Below are 19,289 nucleotides of genomic sequence, written 5' to 3'. Positions count from 1 at the left end.
TTCATCTAGCAGAGAGTGCACCATTTATAGAAATTAAACCGCCAGAGGTAGCTGGGGACATGTAGAACAAGAATCTGGTGGAGTTTGCAGAAAACAATTGTTTTTTTTATTTTCTATTAATATTTTATACACCATTCATTGGGTATGATTTCAACATCAGATTATTAAACAATGATGCAGTGGAATGACTTGAAAATCACCACAGAGGTAGCTGGGGACATGTAGAACAAGAATCTGGTGGAGTCGGCAGAGAACATTTTGATTTGGTTCTAAATGAAGTTTTCAAATCTGACTATGCAGAAATGAGTTTGATTCTGAATATGCTTCAATAATTTTGTTCTATCATTTTGTTTTAATCATTAAAAAGAATGTAGTAAAAAAACAACCAAGCAATGACAGGTGTATGTATTCCAACAAATGAAAAATCAACGTCGATATAGATTTCTGAGTTTACGGGGTGCACTTGAATGCACCATAAATCGCTCACACGCTTTACCGTACAATGCGATGTAAACGGGCACTAGATTTTCAAGTGTAGCTAGCACGACCGTGCCTCTCCGAAGCGCAGATGGCGTGACCGCAGTAAGTTTCACATCTTTCTGACACACTTTGAAGAAATTCCAGACAGGAGAGGTCATGCTGTCGAGATGCACTGTAGAGGTTTTGCCTGTTCGGTTCTGTACACACGTCACGTACCACATTAGAAAGTGGTCGCTAGTAATTTACGTCCAAAAAAAAAAAAAAAAGCTAGTAATTTACGTCATGTGATCGGTTGTTTGATCGGCATAATTTTCCGATGGCCGATCAGGCTATTTTTGGGCATTATCGGCCGATCATGATCGGCAGCCGATCGATCGGAGCATCACTAGCTGACGCCTACAACACCCTCATCCGTCTCACATGTCCTAGGATATAATGTGTACAGACGAGATGGAAGTTCAGGAAAAGGGGGAGGTGTTCTGATATATGTGAAAGACGGCATCCAAAGTCAACAAACAGCTATTCGTGAGAATAACTTGGAATGCGTGGGGGTGAAAATGACTTTACCTCCTCAGATGTCCTTCACTGTCTTTGCAGTTTATCGCCCCCTGCTGCCTCGAATGACTTCTTTGATTTTTTTAAGTGTCGTCCTCAAACAACATGAAAAATCAGTAGTTATTCTTATGGGTGACTTCAATTTAAATTGGCAAGACACAAAACGTAGAAAAAAGCTTAAAGATGACAACCCAGATGATTTGTAAACCTACAAGAATAACAACATCTTCTCAAACACTTCATTTTTACAAACAATTCAGATAGGATTAAAAAGATGCCCCATGTACAGAGGCTGTGGTCCTCGCTGCAGCTGCCCCGGTTTGACTCCCGCACCGAGCGGCCCTGTGCTGCGTGTCTTTCCCCTCTCTCTGCCCCCTGCTTCCTGTCTCTCTCCAACTGTCCTATCATTAAAGGCATAAAAAGCCCCCCCCCCCCCCCAAAAAAAATACTTAAAAAAAAAAAAAGAGATTTTTCTGAAATACACAAAAATAAGGGGCAAAAAAACTAATGCAAAACGAAATTTACCTTGGAGTAACAGTAATCTCTGGGAGTCAATGAAAAAAAGAGATGCCTCACTTAAAACGTTCCTGAAATCAGGGCGGTCGGTGGCGTAGTGGGTTGAGCAGGCACCCCATGTACAGAGGCTATAGTCCTCGCTGCAGCTGGCCCCGGTTCCAGTCCCGCATCGGACGGCCCTGTGCTGCATGTTGTTCCCCCTCTCTCTGCTTCCTGTCTATCTCCACTGTCCTATCCAATAAAGGCATACAAAGCCCCCAAAAATACTTTTAAAAAAAAGTTCCTGAAATCAAAATTAAGTACCGATTACCTGATTTTTAAAGGTTTCAGAAATAAAGTCACACAACAAATCAGAAAGGAGAGCAAATTTTTTTCTCAATAATATTAGTGACGCTAAAGGAAATTGTGGAAGAGCATTGACAAGTTACTTAGTAAGGAAAAATCTACAAATAGAAGTATTAAGCTAATGATGAATGGCTCTATCCTGAATGATGATCATATTATTGGTAAATGTTTTAATGATTATTTTATAAACTCAGTACAAGAACTGAGTTTGACCTTTCCAAAGGTCCAACTTCCACCGTCCTCGGCCTGTGACGACTCTGCTTTTAACTTATCCCCTACAAATGCGGCGAAGGTTGAAAAAATGATCTCAACCCCGACAAATAGTAAAGCCAAAGATATACATGGTCTTGATACAGTATTTTTAAAACAACACAAGGCATCCATTGCGCCGCCTTTAGTTATGATTATAAATGAATCTATTGATGAGAACGTTTTTCCTAGTGTCCTTAAGCCTGCCATAGTTACCCCTGTGTTCAAATCTGGTGACACAAAGGTGGTCAGCAACTATCGACCTATTAGCATCCTCCCAGCCATCTCAAAGGTCATTGAAAAGGTCTTAGCAGAACAACTAATTGCACATTTGGATTCTCAGTCCCTTTTACATCCAATGCTATTTGGTTTCAGAAATAAACATTCACTGAAACAGCTTGCTGCTACTTCCTTAAGGATATTAACACCAGCCTAGATCGGGGAGGAGTGGTGGGAGCAGTCTTCCTTGATCTACACAAGGCTTTTGATACAGTAAATCATGAGGTGCTGTTATATAAACTAAGAAATTATGATCTCTCTATGAATGTACAAAACTGGATGAAATCTTATCTAAGTGGTCGACACCAGTGTGTATGTTGCGTGCACTGTCACTGGTGGTGGGTAAACAACGTAAACTCACGGGTGATCAGACAAAACGCAGTACAGCTGATTAGGTGGGAGGGGGCACTTACCTGGTTTTGGAGTACTGGCTTGCCGTTGGTTGTAAATGCTGCTAATAATCCAAATGACACGTAGATAAGCGGGAGCGTGCACGCACAGAGAAACACAGAATCTGATCGCATGCCTGAAGAGCAACGCACGTCACCGGTAAGGTGCTGGGTTTTAATTAGTGATGCTCCGATCGATCGGCTGCCGATCATGATCGGCCGATAATGCCCAAAAATAGCCTGATCGGCCATCGGAAAATTATGCCGATCAAACAACCGATCACATGACGTAAATTACTAGCTTTTTTTTTTTGACGTAAATTACTAGCGACCACTTTCTAATGTGGTACGTGACGTGTGTACAGAACCGAACAGGCAAAACCTCTACAGTGCATCTCGACAGCATGACCTCTCCTGTCTGGAATTTCTTCAAAGTGTGTCAGAAAGATGTGAAACTTACTGCGGTCACGCCATCTGCGCTTCGGAGAGGCACGGTCGTGCTAGCTACACTTGAAAATCTAGTGCCCGTTTACATCGCATTGTACGGTAAAGCGTGTGAGCGATTTATGGTGCATTCAAGTGCACCCCGTAAACTCAGAAATCTATATCGACGTTGATTTTTCATTTGTTGGAATACATACACCTGTCATTGCTTGGTTGTTTTTTTACTACATTCTTTTTAATGATTAAAACAAAATGATAGAACAAAATTATTGAAGCATATTCAGAATCAAACTCATTTCTGCATAGTCAGATTTGAAAACTTCATTTAGAACCAAATCAAAATGTTCTCTGCCGACTCCACCAGATTCTTGTTCTACATGTCCCCAGCTACCTCTGGCGGTTTCATTTCTATAAATGGTGCACTCTCTGCTAGTTGAAAGACATGGAAATGTCCGATTCCTTCCGTGATCGGCAGTGATCGGCAATCGGGCAGATCATGATTTTGGTGATCGGTGATCGGTCCAAAAAATGCTGATCGGAGCATCACTAGTTTTAATATTCTCTCGCTGGTTGTTTTAACTGCTTGATCGGCTGCTGCCATCCTTTTAACCGGTCGGATGTTTTATAACATTTTCACTGTGGTCGCTTGGCGAGTGCATTATTTTTATCCGCTGATTACTGGTTAAGTTATTGGTCTGAGTTGACGGTACAAACATTTTGAAACGAAGCGCGTTTACCACTACGAGCCTACTTCCTGATTCGCGGTGCATCCTGGGTGTTGTAGTCGAGCCATAGTCTATTGTTTCCGGTGGTGTATGATGGGTGATGTGGTTTACTCACTTGGCATTGGTAAAAGGGTCCCGTTGCTGCTATTTGTGCTATTTGTGGTGATAGCTCTGGTGTTGTCTGTAATGAAATGGATGATATGTGATGTCTGTTGTTGCTTAGATAAATTAACTGTTGTGCATATTTGTGGGTTTAGTTGGTTATGCTTTACAAATTGATTTATATGAATTATTTCCATCCTAGTCTCAGCCATGTAAAACAGTCACAAAACCACTATTGTCATTGTATAAAAGTAGCTTCAAGATCCATGCCAACAAACCACGGCATCACCATCATTGTCTTGTACTTGCCAAATATGTTTTTTTGAGTTTTGAAAATTTGATTATACATTCAAATGTCTGTTTAGTCCACAAAATGCTTCACAATGCTTAATGCCCTCTGTAAGGCTCTGCTCCGAAAACACAGCCCCAGTAACTCGGTCTGTTACACGGGGTGAGTGCAGCATTCCTCAGCGCAGAGCTCAGTTTGGGAGCTCTTCTTTTTCATGTGTGGCCAAAAGTCAGTGGAAAGTCCGTCCTGTATGAATCCCCACACATTCTCATGCTTATCAAAGCGCTACTTATTAAGTAAGCAAGCTTGCACACATTGAGTGATGTGTGTGTATATATGTCTGGTTGCTGGTGTGTGGAATGAGTGTGGTTGTTGGGGGAGGATGGGAAGGGGAAAGTTGGACTGTTATCTGTGTGTCTGCTTGTGTTTGAATGTGTGATGAGAGTAAGAGACCGTGCACTTCATGATTTTGGCGCCCTTGTTTCCTCTTTTCCTTTCTCTTTTTTCTTTTTTGCCAGTGTATTTTGTCTATTTTTAAAATATTATTGTCTGCATATTACTTTTATCTGTCATATTCTACAATCTTAGTTTGCAAAATAAAAGAAAAGAATAATATTTTATATATATTATATTTATTGGTTTATTTCCTGTAAACTTTGTGACCCTCTTGTGGCCTTAGAGAAAACACTAAGTTTAGTTGAGTGTTTTCTGACTGTCTGTCAGCCATCAGAATTGAATTTCCCCACACGTTTCTGTGTTTGTGACATGCTGATGGTGTGTGTGTGTGTGTGTGTGTGTGTTTGGTTGTGCAGGCAGTTACAGCAGCAACAAGCAGAGCTGGAGGTTCACCAGAGAGATGGTCTGACAGCCTACGATCTTTCCTCAGTAAGCCTCTTATTTACAACAATGTTCATCATTTCCAGAAAGCTTTGGAACGTTTCCAAAAAGTAACCAAGACCAAAAGCAATTTGTAATTAGTTTGAACCTTAATTTAATAGAAAAAAAGCACATATAAATGTTTTTCAGTGTCCTCACTGCTGCAGCAACACTCAGTGAAAGTTGTTCTGGAGTCCCAGAAAGACAGAAAGTTTCCAGAATCTACAGGAACAGCGTTCTGGTTCAGCCTCTCCAACAAGGATGGGTCGTGGCTCACCGCTTTGGGCCAAACTCCATCAGAGAACCATCAATAAGTTCAGCCAATGTTCCTCAGAGTCAGACTGTAAAGAACTTTGGTCTCTCAGCATCTACAGAGCAGAATATTCTGAAAGATTCAGGGAGTCTGGGGAAACCTCAGCGTGGAAAGGCCAAGGACAGAAAGCCCTGCTGGAGGAGCTGGGAGCCCTCAGGCAGCAGGAGAAACCGTCATCACGCCACCATGATCCATACAGGCACCATGATCCATACAGCCACCATGATCCATACGGCGACCATGATCCATACGGCCACCATGATCCATACGGCCACCATGATCCATACAGCCATGATCCATACGGCCACCATGATCCTTACGGCCACCATGATCCATACAGCCATGATCCATACGGCCACCATGATCCATACAGGCACCGTGATCCTTACGGCCACCATGATCCATACAGCCATGATCCATACGGCCACCATGATCCATACGGCCACCATGATCCTTACGGCCACCATGATCCATACAGCCATGATCCATACGGCCACCATGATCCATACGGCCACCATGATCCATACGGCCACCATGGTCCATACGGCCACCATGATCCATACAGCCATGATCCATACAGCCACCATGATCCATACAGCCATGATCCATACGGCCACCATGATCCATACAGGCACCGTGATCCTTACGGCCACCATGATCCATACAGCCATGATCCATACGGCCACCATGATCCATACGGCCACCATGATCCTTACGGCCACCATGATCCATACAGCCATGATCCATACGGCCACCATGATCCATACGGCCACCATGATCCATACGGCCACCATGGTCCATACGGCCACCATGATCCATACAGCCATGATCCATACAGCCACCATGATCCATACAGCCATGATCCATACAGCCACCATGATCCATACAGCCACCATGATCCATACAGCCACATATATCAGCTCTGTGCAGGAACACGGCCCAGTTCTCTGGACACCAGCTCAGCTCAGATGGACAGAAAGACAGTGGACACGTGTTCTGTGGGCAGATGAGTCCACCTTACAGCTGCTGCTGGGACAAACTGCTGAGAAAGAGCATCCAAGCTGTTCTCAAAGGAAGGTTTAATGCCAGCGTCTGTGATGGGAACAGGATTTTGGAGCAGGATGGGAACAGGACTCTGGGACAGGACTCTGGGCAGATACATTTTGATCTGTTTTCTGAATACAAAGAATGTTCCTTTTGTGTGAGGTGCTGTACACATAGAGCAAAACTTTTCTGTTTACTTTGACCTGATATCCAGTAAATGTTATATCAGCTTCCTGTACACAGCCGTGGCAGCCCGTGGCAGCCCGTGGCAGCCCGTGGCAGCCCGTGGCAGCCCGTGGCAGCCCGTGGCAGCCCGTGGCAGCCCGTGGCAGCCCGTGGCAGCCCGTGGCAGCCCGTGGCAGCTCACATTGAGAATATTTGGATGCTTTGGCTGGTTTTACTGGTGACCATGTAGATGTGCTAACTTTTTTTAATCCTGAGCTTGTGCCCCCACCCTTAGGTACCCGTGGCAAGTGTCAGCAGTGGAGTGCACGAGACGGGGAAGACCATCGACAAGACGGAGGCTCTGTTTTCCCAGGAGAGAGACCCACGCTTTGCTGAGATGTACTCCGGCATCTCTGGCTGTATGACTCCCTCACTCCCTCCCTCCCTCCCACTGTGATGGTGTACCCAGCTCTTTTTTGATCCCCTTGCTGCCTGTGTTGCTTGAAGTCTGACCGTGCTGTGTGTGTGTTTGTGTGTAGCAGCAGATAAGAAGATGATGGTTCCCTCCTCTACAGCAGGTGGACAGCCGCTCTACTCACAGAGCTCTCCCTTTCAGCAGGGACACTCTGGTAAAGGTTTCAGGTACATGTCAGTGAAGTGTGTGCTGCCCACACTCCAACAGGCTCCATCAGCACCTCCCCCTGACAGAAAGCTGACAGCTGTCTGTGTGTGTTTGTGTGCACAGCTCCTCGGTGGTACATGTTCCAGGTGTGAACGACATCCAGCCATCAGGCTCATCCAACCAGAACCTGGCTCAGATCTCTAGACAGCTTAACCAAGGCCAGGTGGCGTGGTCAGGCAACCGCCCGCCCTTCTCTGGACAGGTAACACACACACACACACACACACACACACACACACACACACACACACTCAGTGTTGGGGTCACAGTATGTGACGGAGCTGTGGTGCAGATTAGAGATGGCCCACCTTGTGTTCCCTCTTCAACATGCTTTAGTAGGGTTATGGGCCCATGCTCAGTTCTGTCATCATTTCATTTCCAATGGATCTTCAAAAGGCTTCACCATCTGCCCCATGTGAGGAGACACTTCTGCAGCAGGAGGGCATCTCCTCCTGCAGGGGGCTTCCAGATGGTTGGAGCCTCTTTTTGGGTATGGGGGGGTCCAGGGGAGAGTGAGCAGCACCCTCAAAACTAAAGCGTTTGTGTTGCTGATGCAGAGGACTCTCTCAGCTGAACACAGGGGCAGCCTGGGTGCTGTGTTGACAGAAGTAGTTGCCGTGCATCAGCAGAAGTGTCAGTCCTCCTCATGGGAAGACTTGGTCGGGTATTCATCAGTAAGTCCAGCTGTGTACGGGCCGACTCGACTAAACCATGTGCCTTCATTGTATTCCTCCCATGTCCTTCAGAGGGCCCTGTCACTATGCAAAATAATGTGTCTAATCTGTGATGGTCCCAGCACACCTGCAGTTATCTCCTCAGCTTCTGGAAGTAGCAGTTAGCCACGCAGAGCTCCTGCTGCCGGTGTTAATCCTTTATCTGTTGAGCGTTTGGCTCTCACCCTAACCCTGACTGTTAGTCATCTCTGACCTCCCACAGGACAGCTGATCCACTCATTTGACCTCACATTTTGCTCACCCCCTTATCACAAAGCTGACAAAGAACTCAATCTCATTCTCATTCCAAACTGTGTCGCAGACGGCCTAAGGGTCACATCTATTTAGGTCTCTGACCCGTTTGCCTGCCAGTTACACCCACTATTACACCACCTCAGGTCCAGTTCAGCTCCACTCTCCTAAACCTATGTGCCAGCCATTTTCCCACCTTCCAAACTTCCACACATTACTCGATCCATCTCCTCTTGCTCCGACTACAAACTTCTCCTCTGCAAACTTAGCCAGAATCAGATGGAACCCACTCTTCTTTGGTTGAAGGTAAACCACCTTTCAGGACCAATCTTCTCACCAAGAGCACAACATCCACAGCTGGCAGGCGCACTTGATTTCCATTTGCACTCCTCTCACTGAAAACTGATCACAATCTCCTTCAAGCTATGCCATCAATCACTTCTGCTACTTGCATTCTTATCTAAGGTTGTTTCCAGCGTCCTCTGAACAACCTTCTGGATCCAGATCAGTCTGGCTTCAGGAGTGTGATACAGGAGCAAAAGGCTGTCCCCAGTTGTCTTCTCTTTAGACTTCTCTGCAGGTGGGAACATTATAAATCATGCCATCTTTCTATCATCTTTCTCAGATGGTGACGTCAGACAGAGCATACTCTGTCTCTAACCATCCCTGACCAGGTGCATCATGACAAAGAAAGAAACACCAGGATGCCCCAGGTCTCTGCCCCCCCTCCTTATCACAGTGCACTCTAGCTCGCTGTGCTGGATCATCAGCTGGCATGGCTCCTCCTATCACAGCCATGCAGATCATTCTCATAGGATGTGTGCAGCTTGTTTCTCTGGCAGGAACATCACCTTCAGTTAAAGCCGGTTGGCTGAGCTTTGGTCATGCCATCCAATCAGTCTACCCAACACAACGCCAGCATTAGCAAAGTGCAGAGCATGGTTACCTCTCAGCTCCAGTCCCAGCAGGTCTCTGCAGGCTGTGTGCAGGCTGTGTGGAGGCAGTGCTTGGGTTCTTGTCCTCTGGCTAACCAGCATTCACAGGTGCAGAGCTGGGATGCAGAGCTTGTTAATACATCTGGGATTAACACCACAGTATAAGTGTCATCACAGCATATCAAATGTTTCCCCATGTCCAGTGTAGCTGTGTGTTTGAACACGTGCCAGGTAACCTGCTGACCTGTGTTTCAGTCCATGTGTGCCAACACACTGGCTCCTCCCAGCCTTCTGCAGTCTGGAGAATGTGAGGTTATTCGTGTTTTCCAAGGCATATGGAGATCCTAAGCTATGTTATTTCATAATATCTGCTGAAAACTTTTCCATTCGTTTCAACTGGCTCCAGTTAGCGTGATGCATTTCCAAGTTAGCCAACAACAAAGACTCGAGCCAAGTGGGATGACCTGAGGAGTGTGTGGAAGACAGATGAGCCGGTTCAAAGCATGTGCTGCACACATTCCATCACACTGCAGAGACCACAGCTCCATCTGCTAACAGCAACCACAGCTCACTAAAGACAAAAACAACAACTTGTTTTTGTCTTTAGTTCCTGGCTGAGACCTCTGCAGGCGTAATCACTGACCCTATGGGGACCTGTATTCCTCATGGGGCCCAAAGGCTGCTCCTAATGAGGCAAACTGTCATTGTGCTGTGATGTTATGGTGATGGTGGAGGTCAAGGTGAGGTATGCAGTGCTTAGTGTTGGAGTTTGGGTTTGTTAGGCTGTCCACAATGAGCAAATGTTGATCCAGTGTCTTAATATAGAAGGTGAGTGTGTGGGTGGGGATGAAGCACTCATGTGGAACGAGGCAGTCAGCTTTTAACTGAAATAGGATGGCAACAGCTTGATGTTCAGCAGGATGTGTCAGGGATGCTTTACTGTGTCACAAAGCTGCTTCACTTCCTCCTGACATGTGTCAACGGGGCAACTGATGCCACAGCAGGGGACATTCCTAGAAAAGAGATCAACACATGCACAGGCTCTGCTTTTTGACCAATCAATTCTCCTAAGAAATGAAGACAAAGCCATCAGGGCATGGTCACCCATCTTTATCTGCATCACCACTTTATACAGCCTTTACAACCACAGCCTTTATACTTGGTTTGTGGGTTTCTTTTTTTCTGGGCAGGACTTATGGTTGATCCCCTTTGATGTAGGAGGTAAAAGTGAATTTGTGTAACTGACAGCTCACCCAGAGCCGCTGTGAGAGCCACACAGGAGCTGTTCACCAGCAGAGGAAGTTCACCAGTGTTGGACCATTTGGTGATCCAGACTGCTTTTCTTGGTGCTTCATCTCTTCTGAAGAAGCTTTTTGAATAAAAGGTGAAGAGTTGTGCACCAGTCATGTCTGAGGAGGTCATAAATAAGGGATTTAAGAGTCACGTAATGTTCTTTTTTAAGCTCAGGTTGTATTACTAAATTCATGAGGCAGCCCTACTTAAGGCACTCATGGTGGCTGAAACTGAGCTGAGTGCACTGACTTCAGTCGGTACTTTGCATCACACTGAACCTTCAGCACACTGTACAGTTCCAACAATGTCGAGCTGTCTGTTTAAGCAGTACCTGTCTTCTCCAGTCCAGTAAGGCCCAGTCCAGTCCATTTGGGATCGGCTCTGGCCACAGCTACCAGACGGACCCGGCCTCCTACAGTCCGCTGTCGTCCCCGGCCACTTCCTCCCCCAGTGGGAACGCCTACTCAGGCCTGACCAGCCGCAGCGCAGCCTTTGGTAAGCTTGTTTCTATCTTTTACTTTCGTCAGTCACTTCTGTTATATGTTCAGCGGAGAGGAGGACAGAGTTCTTCACCCTGCAAACAGATCCCATGAGCAGGTGAACAACATGTACAGTAATATAACACCGTGAAAACACGCTCACTTTAGTGCACACATTGAAAGTTCCTGGGTCCATTAGGATTTGTTTTTATTTTTTCTTCTTTTTTGTCTGACCCACTGATTTCAATGTCCCTTCTCTAATCAACATCATAGCAAATTATTCTTGTAATTTTAAAATTAATTTGTGTCCATAATAAATTATCTACAATTTTATTTTCATTTTATAACTCAATTCAGTAATTCATAATCCCGAGGGGAAGTTATATCGCTGCAGTATTGATGAATATTAATGATATGCCGCTGTTACAGATAGATAACTAAATAAAATATAAACCAGCGGAAGTGTAGCAGAGAGGAAGGTGCAGCAGAGAGGAAGGTGTGGTAGAAACCTTCAGAGGTCTCCATCAGTGGGTTGGGCTGTTGTTTCTGTAGCTTAGCAACAGCTCAGCTGATGATGTCACACACAGCGTCAGCAGGTAACTCAGGTGAACTCTCTCAGCAGACAACATGGACAGAAGCTCCCAGCCAGCAGTTCAACATCTGGGCTGCAGAGACTCCAGGTCCAGGATTACAGCATCTGTTGTTAACCAGCTGTGTGATCCTCCTCCCTTCCTGTTAGCGCTCTGTCTGCAGTCTCTGTCTGCCCGGATAGTCTTAGAGCTGAGCAGAGAGCTGTTAGAGCTGTTCCTGCAGCCAGGTCTCTGCCTGATATTCCTGCTGTGTCCTCATCAGGGCTCCGAGCTCGTCCATTTGATCCACCAGAGATCTCACATTTCCCCTGATGATCAGGGGAAGAGATGCTTTAAACTTCCTCCTCCTGTTTCTCACAGTTTCTGTAATGTATGATACTTTTCTGTGGTTTGAGCCAGGTTATATGAGTTCCATCAGCATGTGAATATTTGCATTGCTCTCTGTGCTCATATGCACTGCATTGTAATACAAATTGCTCTCATTCACACATTCTTCTGTTTATGTTGTCAGATAGTGAAATAAGTGGGACTGAAAAATGGTTGATAAGACTGTGATTTAATCTGTGGCCCCCATCAGAGCATTTCCAAGCTGCAGCCCTACTTGGGTGTTACAAAAAGCACCACCCACTCAGATAAAGACGGCCGAGCAGGGCTGTGATGTTCTGTGATCTCAGAGCTGGGATGTTAGAGTGGACAGGGGGGCTCTTACATTGTCCCTCACACAGCTTCCTAACATCACAGCAGGTGGTGCTGAGGTGCATCTGCTGACGGAGCAGAGTGGAGGCAGAGAGGAGCTGCATCCCTGTGCACTGAAAGGGAAGGTCTCTGAGCAGCAGTCACAGTCGGTTGAGCTGAAACTGTCTGATTGTGTTCCCCCACGGAGCAAACGCTGCTGCGCATCAACTGTTCAAACAGAGGCAAGAACACCTTCAGGGATTCTCACAATCACTCAAATTCCAGCTGGCTCTCAGTTTCCTCACACAGTGCATGAAAAAAAGACAAATAAAAAGCAACTGAGGTATAGATTATGGCTCAGAATCACTGTGTGGGGGGACTGTAGCTCCGTGGTTGGGCTCCCTGCTGCCCCGGCCCACACCATGAATCCCACTTTTCCTGGAATTCAATTCAATTCAATTCATTTGTATTGATATAGCGCCAAATACAACAAATGTCATCTCAAGGCACTTAGATAGTAAAGTCCAATTCAAGCCAATTGGAATTCAATTCATTGTAATCATAATTATTCATAAAATAATCCAATTTGTTCATATAGAGCCAATTCAAAAACAATTTCCTAGCTAAGGAAACCAACAGATTGCACTGAAACCTTTTCTTTTTCGGTCCAATCTCCCGTCCTGAGCGTGCCTGAGGCGACTGTGAAGAGAAACGACTCCCTTTGAACAGGAAGAAACCTCTGGCAGAACCAGACTCAGGAAGGGTGGCCATCCGCCTCGACCAGCTGGGGTTTGAGAAGACAGAAAGGGGGGGGGGGCACTGTAACACCATTCAAAGGATATCTGTTGGAACAGGGAAACACGAGTTAATGACCACAATAATATCACATATACATAAAGAGAGTAAAGTGAGGAAAGGTGTGACAGATGAGGCCCCCCAGCAGGCTGGGCCTATAGCAGCTTAACTATGGGATGTTTCAGGATCACCTGAGCCATCCCTAACTATAAGCTTTATCAGAAAGGAAAGTTTTAAGCCTGGTCTTAAAAGTGGAAAGGGTGTCTGCTTCCCGGACATTTACTGGCAGCTTATTCCACAAGAGAGGGGCCTGATAACTGAAGGCTCTGCCTCCCATTCTACTTTTAGAAACTCTGGGAACCTCAAGTAAACCTGCAGTTTGGGAACGAAGTGCTCTGTTAGGAAAATATCTTACAATGAGATCTTTAAGATATGATGGAGCGCGGTCATTAAGAGCTTTATATGTAAGGAGAAGAATCTTAAATTCTGTTCTGAATTTAACAGGGAGCCAATGAAGAGAAGCTAAAACTGGAGAAATATGATCTCTGCTGTTAGTTCTCATCAGAACTCTGGCTGCAGCATTTTGGATCAACTGAAGGCTTTTCAGAGAATATGTGGGACAGCCCAATAATAAAGAATTACAGCAGTCCAATCCTGAAGTAACAAATGCATGGAGCAGTTTTTCTGCATCACTCTGAGACAAGATGTTCCTGATTTTAACAATATTACGAAGATGAAAGAAGGCAGTCCTAGAAACCTGTTTTACATGCGAGTCAAATGATAAGTTCTGGTCAAAAATAACTCCAAGGTTCCTCACTGTAGAACTAGAAGCCAAGGAAATACCATCTAGAGAAACTATATAGCTAGACAATTTCTCCCTGAAGCGCTCAGGTCCAAAGATAACGACTTCAGTTTGTCTGAATGGAATGGGTCCTTCGGGGGTGAATGTGTGCCCCGTTGACCCTGTAAGGTTGCAGACCTGCTGTGTGAGTGTGTGAGTGGGCGTACGCTCTATTTCCTGTCGCTGTTATGTAGAGGATGTGCAGGGTTGGTGGGCTGCAGAGCAGCCCCCGGCATGGAGCCAGACTTCTTCATCACTTTGTCTCTGGCTCTGATGCTGCCAGTAACTCAAAGGAATTGGAATCCACAAGCATCTCTTTGGTTTGGTTTGTGGTAGAGATGCCACGAAGGGACTGACCAGTTCCCTGAACTCTGTTGTCCATCACTGATGTGCAGTGGGGGGTCTCCCTGCATCCGCTGCCTCTGGGTCACCTCAGTCAGACTGGGATGCAGGTTCAAAATGAAGTTCTTGAAGGTTCATCATATCAGTGGTAAAGAATACAGTGGAGAGTCCAAAATAAGCAGGCTGCATCTTTTCTGCAGCGGGACCACTCCGGAGTGGTCCGGAGTGGCCTGTCGGCCCCCAGCTGTGCCCCTGGTCCGGTCTCCATGCGTCACACCTATCGCCCTCTTGTGTCAGATTGATTGTTAGATGAGCATGACACTCCCTGTCACCTCCCTTTAGTGGCAGAGGTTGATGGGTGTTGAAGCTACACAGGGCGTACACACATGATGTCACACACAGCTGGTGTGGCTGCACTTTCTGTATTTGTGGAGGTGGCAGGACTCTGGGTTGTTCTGGAAGCCTGAGGTGTGCAGAGGGGTGTGATGCGGTGGGTCCAGGCCTTGCTGCTGCTGCTGGTCTGTGCTCCGTGTCAGGAGCCCAGCAGCTGAAGCACATGAAGAAGATCAGATCACATACAGGGCATGTGAGCTCAGAAAGCAGAGCAAGGAAACCAACAGCAGACTTGTTGCTGAGCTCAGTGCGAATAAAGCAAGCAGTGACACTACAGAAGCAAATGTCTGTCATTCTGAAGATGTTTCTGGTGCTGACATCATTTAACTTTGAGAGATGTGCAGGAGTCCTGTTTCATGTAGCAGCCGGTAGACAGAGGAGCCCAGTGGGGCCACAGTGGGGCTCGCTGCTTTGACTGTCCACAGCTCTTTGTATAACTGACTGCCTGTGTCCAGATGTTTCAGGGGAAAGTGGTCAGAGCGGGGCCCAGTTCCAGGGTCGCCCCAGTGAGGTGTGGTCCCAGTGGCAGAACCAGCACCATCCCCAGCAGGCTGGGGAACAGCACACACACACCAACCCCAGTCAGACGGAGGTGTTCCAGGTAAGCTGCAGCCCGCTGCGCTGTGCTGTGCTGTTATTGGACAGTGGACACACATGTGACCTGTCTCTCTGTCTCTGCAGGACATGTTGCCCATGGCCGGAGACCCCACCCAGGGAACAGCCAACTACAACATCGAGGACTTTGCTGACCTGGGCATGTTCCCAAACTTCTCTGAGTAGCACCTGCCTCTGCAGCCAGCCGCCCCCCCCCCCACATCACAGCCGGACTCATCATCTGTCTGTGGGGCAGTCGCCATCATCCAGGTCCCAATCATGTCCCAGCCTGCAGTACTAACACACACACACACACACACACACACACACCTCTGCTGGCAGGTGGAGGCAGCATCAGCCAGCCTTCCCCAGCTCTGTCTCTGTTGTCATAGTGATGGAGAACAGGCCAGAACACCAGGGTCACTGAGCTCAGATCAGATCAGATTCAATTCAGTTTTATTTATATAGCGCCAAATTACAACAAATGTCATCTCAAGGCACTTAGATAATAAAGTCCAATTCAAGCCAATTGGAATTCAATTCATTGTAATCATAATTATTCATAAAATAATCCAATTCGTTCATATAGAGCCAATTCAAAAACAGTTTCCTAGCTAAGGAAACCAACAGATTGCACTGAAACTTTTTGTTTTTCGGTCCAATCTCCCGTCCTGAGCGTGCCTGAGGCGACTGTAGATCAGATCAGATCAGATCAGTGACTCTCGGTGTCAGCTTCAGCGTCCTCGGACCCTCAAACCACAGAAGAAGACCCCACAGAGGTCACCATGGGCTCCTTCTCACTCTGCAGACAGTGGTGGGTCACATGACCAGCCACCAGGAAGAGGATCTTGCCATGTTGTGTTTTCAGAAAGTCACAGTGATGTTGGCGCTTGTTTGATGGGTTTAGTCTTTTCATGGGGGGCTAAGCTCAGACCTGGGCTCAGGCCTTCACTGCTGTCTCTTCACCTCTTTCTTGAAACTTTTTTTTCAGCATGTAAATTCCCTGGAAACATGCTGAGGGGGGCTTTCCCTCCTGCCCCCACATTAGCATTTAACCCAGTCTTGTCAGGCACCAGACTTCCTGCTGTGTGTGCACATCATCTCTTTGGTTTCCACTGACAGGAACTGGAGAACACTCTGCATCTGACCCCACTGTCACACACTCATGTCTGCTGGCATCTTCAGTCCCAGTGTTTGTGTACTCCCACCTCAGAGGGACCCTCGGCCCACCTGTCCTCACTCTTTGGCTGCCGTGCACGCTCTCCACAGTGAACTGAAGCTCGCATCATTTGATCTGATTTTCAGGACATTTTGAGAAACTGATGATTTTACACAGCCACAGGTCTGAGGTTAACATTTTTTAGGATTTCATCCTCAGTGAGTTCCTCCATATTTGTAGAATTCTGGTTGCTTATAATGTATAATATGATATGTCAACATTGGTAAAGAGGGGGTCCTTCAGTCACTTCATCTGAGACCCCTTTATAAGCCTCGCTGACAGATATTATTCCAAAAGTGTATTTGTTTTCATCTGAAGTAGCTCAGAGACCGGCTCAGAGACCAGTTCAGAGACCGGCTCAGAGACCAGTTCAGAGACCAGTTCAGAGACCGGCTCAGAGACCAGTTCAGAGACCGGCTCAGAGACCAGTTCAGAGACCGGCTCAGAGACCAGTTCAGAGACCGGCTCAGAGACCGGTTCAGAAACCGGTTCAGAGACCGGCTCAGAAACCGGCTCAGAGACCGGCTCAGAGACCGGCTCAGAGACCGGCTCAGAGACCGGTGTTCTCCAGAAGATGGAAGCAGCGTCTGCGCTGATGAGCGTCTGACAGCAGGTGCAAACGGCAGGTGCAGGTGCAGACGGCAGGTGCAGGTGCAGACGGCAGGTGCAGACGGCAGGTGCAGGTGCAGACGGCAGGTGCAGGTGCAGACGGCAGGTGCAGGTGCAGACGGCAGGTGCAGACGGCAGTCAGCCGGAGCCCTGAGCTTTGGCCAGAAGTTAGAAAGTGTTCGGGCTTCTCCTCCCACACGGCTCCCACATGTATGGAACTGCAGCTCAGTCAAGTCCCTGATCTGTCCCTCAGCTTCACTAACTCATGTTGGTGCCCAGAGCTCATCACCGTCATCATGGTTCAGCACCAGGAGAGAATCCATCCCAGCTGCTGCCCACAGGGAGGTGTGTGAGTGAGTGTGTGCAGGCCCCTCTGTCATCGCTCTCATTAACCTTGTTATGTGTCCTGAATGTAGTGATGTCCTCAACTCAAACACAGCAGAATAGAATGATTGGTAGAAGGCAGACAGCTGCTAAGCTAAGGCTTAAAGTGCACGTGATGGAACTATGACAGCAGCCTGCTTTGGAAGGGAACAGCAGGATTCACCAGTGCAGGCTGTTTGCTGTTCTTCAGCTCTCGCTCCTTGACTTTCTTCTTTTCTAATCTTTTGGACAACGAAGAGGCTGATTGATCCTTTGTTGAGGAGGAGCTTTTACATGATGGATTGCTGAAGAGAGAACCCTCAGACATCACAGTCCTTTTGCTAAAGATCTCAAATTGATGTTTGCTTTTGTTTTTTGTAAATAATGTGATTTCTATGTCGACTCATGTTACTTTCACACAGTACATTTTTGTGTAGGTCCTAACTGTATTGTGTGCAATATTTAACTATTGGTATTTAGTTAGTTGGTTAATGTACTTTGAGTTGTAGACCTGTATAAACTGTGTAAATGTGACTCATTATTTTTGTGTAACAAACTGTGCTTGTGACAATAAATTCCTCCTGGTTTTGTGGCTTCCATTCAAATTTTCAGTGTTAAAATCTTTTATTATTTTTGTTTCACTTGGTTTTTATTCAATCACAGGTAGCCTACAGCAGAACTGAATTAACATTAAAGTCACAGTCCGCTCAGAGACAGTAGGGAGAGAAATGAAACAGGATCAGGGCATAAATACAAAAGAAAATACCCATGGGGAAAATTCAAATTGCAATGTAGCTCAATTCAAATATTTACAATGATTATATATCAGAACAAAAATAATCAATAAATGTGAGAAGAAGGTGTTAGCAGTCACTGTCAAAAAGCCTGAGAAGGACCTCCTGAACCCCTCTGTCCTGCTGTGGGGGGGCTTATTGTTCACCACCAAAGATTGGAGCTTCCGAGAGGCTCCAGCTCCCTGCCCATCTCAGAACTGGCCATTTTCACCAGTTTGTCCAGGCGCCTACAGTCTGTAGAGCCAATATAAAGACAGTAAGTACATAATGAGATCAATCGTGACAGCTACAGTGTAGAAAAAAAGAATATAATCAACAGATTATGTCCAGTGTTTGTATATAGATAATGAAGGTTGGATCAACTGCCACAGGGACCCATCTGTAACAGACTGATGTAAGAAGGGCCAAAGTATTGCAAGATATAATGACCATGAGTGTGCCATGAACAGGACCCCTCATTTGTCTTCAAGGGTTTTTAGTTATTGCATGCATGTATTCCTATTGTTACAAATTCAAATATTCCAGATAACTTCATTTTTCTTTTCAAATTCAAACAACTCATATGATTTTTAGAGCCACAGAGAGGCTCAAGAAGAAAAGGATTTCTGTTTCAGCAGTATTCTCCAGCTCGGTTGCCCCCCTGCTGATGGTGTCAACACGGTGTTCAATTATTTGGAGCGGTGTTGGCCAGTAGTTGTCCAGTTTTCTCAAAGGCACGGAAAAAAGTGAAACCTGTAAAATGACAAATGACCTCTGCCACAGACAAAATGTTGCAGGGGACGGGGGACCATTTTTTGGTGAGTTTGTCTTCCCAGTCTGTCATCTACAGCAGTGTATCCCAACCCTGGTCCTCAAGGCACACTGCCCTGCATGTTTTCCATGTTTCCCTGCTCCAGCACACCTGATTTAAATGAATGGGTCGTCCTCAGCCTTCTGGAGAGCTTGAAAA

The 19,289-nt window shown here is 46.3% G+C and overlaps 1 protein-coding gene across 2 annotated transcripts in view; it reads left to right on the top strand.

Annotated features, from left to right (window-relative positions):
• Positions 1-18,151, top strand: part of arnt2 (aryl-hydrocarbon receptor nuclear translocator 2) — a 99,082-nt gene extending 80,931 nt beyond the window's left edge. Inside the window, exons 13-20 of one of the 2 annotated variants that reach the window (XR_012768317.1) lie at positions 5,186-5,258; positions 7,067-7,190; positions 7,311-7,413; positions 7,517-7,655; positions 10,991-11,141; positions 15,217-15,362; positions 15,443-17,187; positions 17,239-18,151. Coding sequence is in view for 1 of the 2 variants with exons in the window: in XM_075455033.1 (XP_075311148.1) it covers positions 5,186-5,258; positions 7,067-7,190; positions 7,311-7,413; positions 7,517-7,655; positions 10,991-11,141; positions 15,217-15,362; positions 15,443-15,541 (835 nt within the window). In the remaining variant the exon portion in view is untranslated. Of the gene's footprint in view, positions 1-5,185; positions 5,259-7,066; positions 7,191-7,310; positions 7,414-7,516; positions 7,656-10,990; positions 11,142-15,216; positions 15,363-15,442 lie in introns of both variants that reach the window. The other variant, XM_075455033.1, reaches the window with a different exon arrangement.
• The last annotated feature ends 1,138 nt before the right edge of the window (positions 18,152-19,289 follow it).

This window comes from Odontesthes bonariensis, chromosome 1 (assembly GCF_027942865.1).
Source record: "Odontesthes bonariensis isolate fOdoBon6 chromosome 1, fOdoBon6.hap1, whole genome shotgun sequence".
NCBI lineage: Eukaryota > Metazoa > Chordata > Actinopteri > Atheriniformes > Atherinopsidae > Odontesthes > Odontesthes bonariensis.
This window is presented reverse-complemented; position numbering and strand designations above follow the sequence as displayed.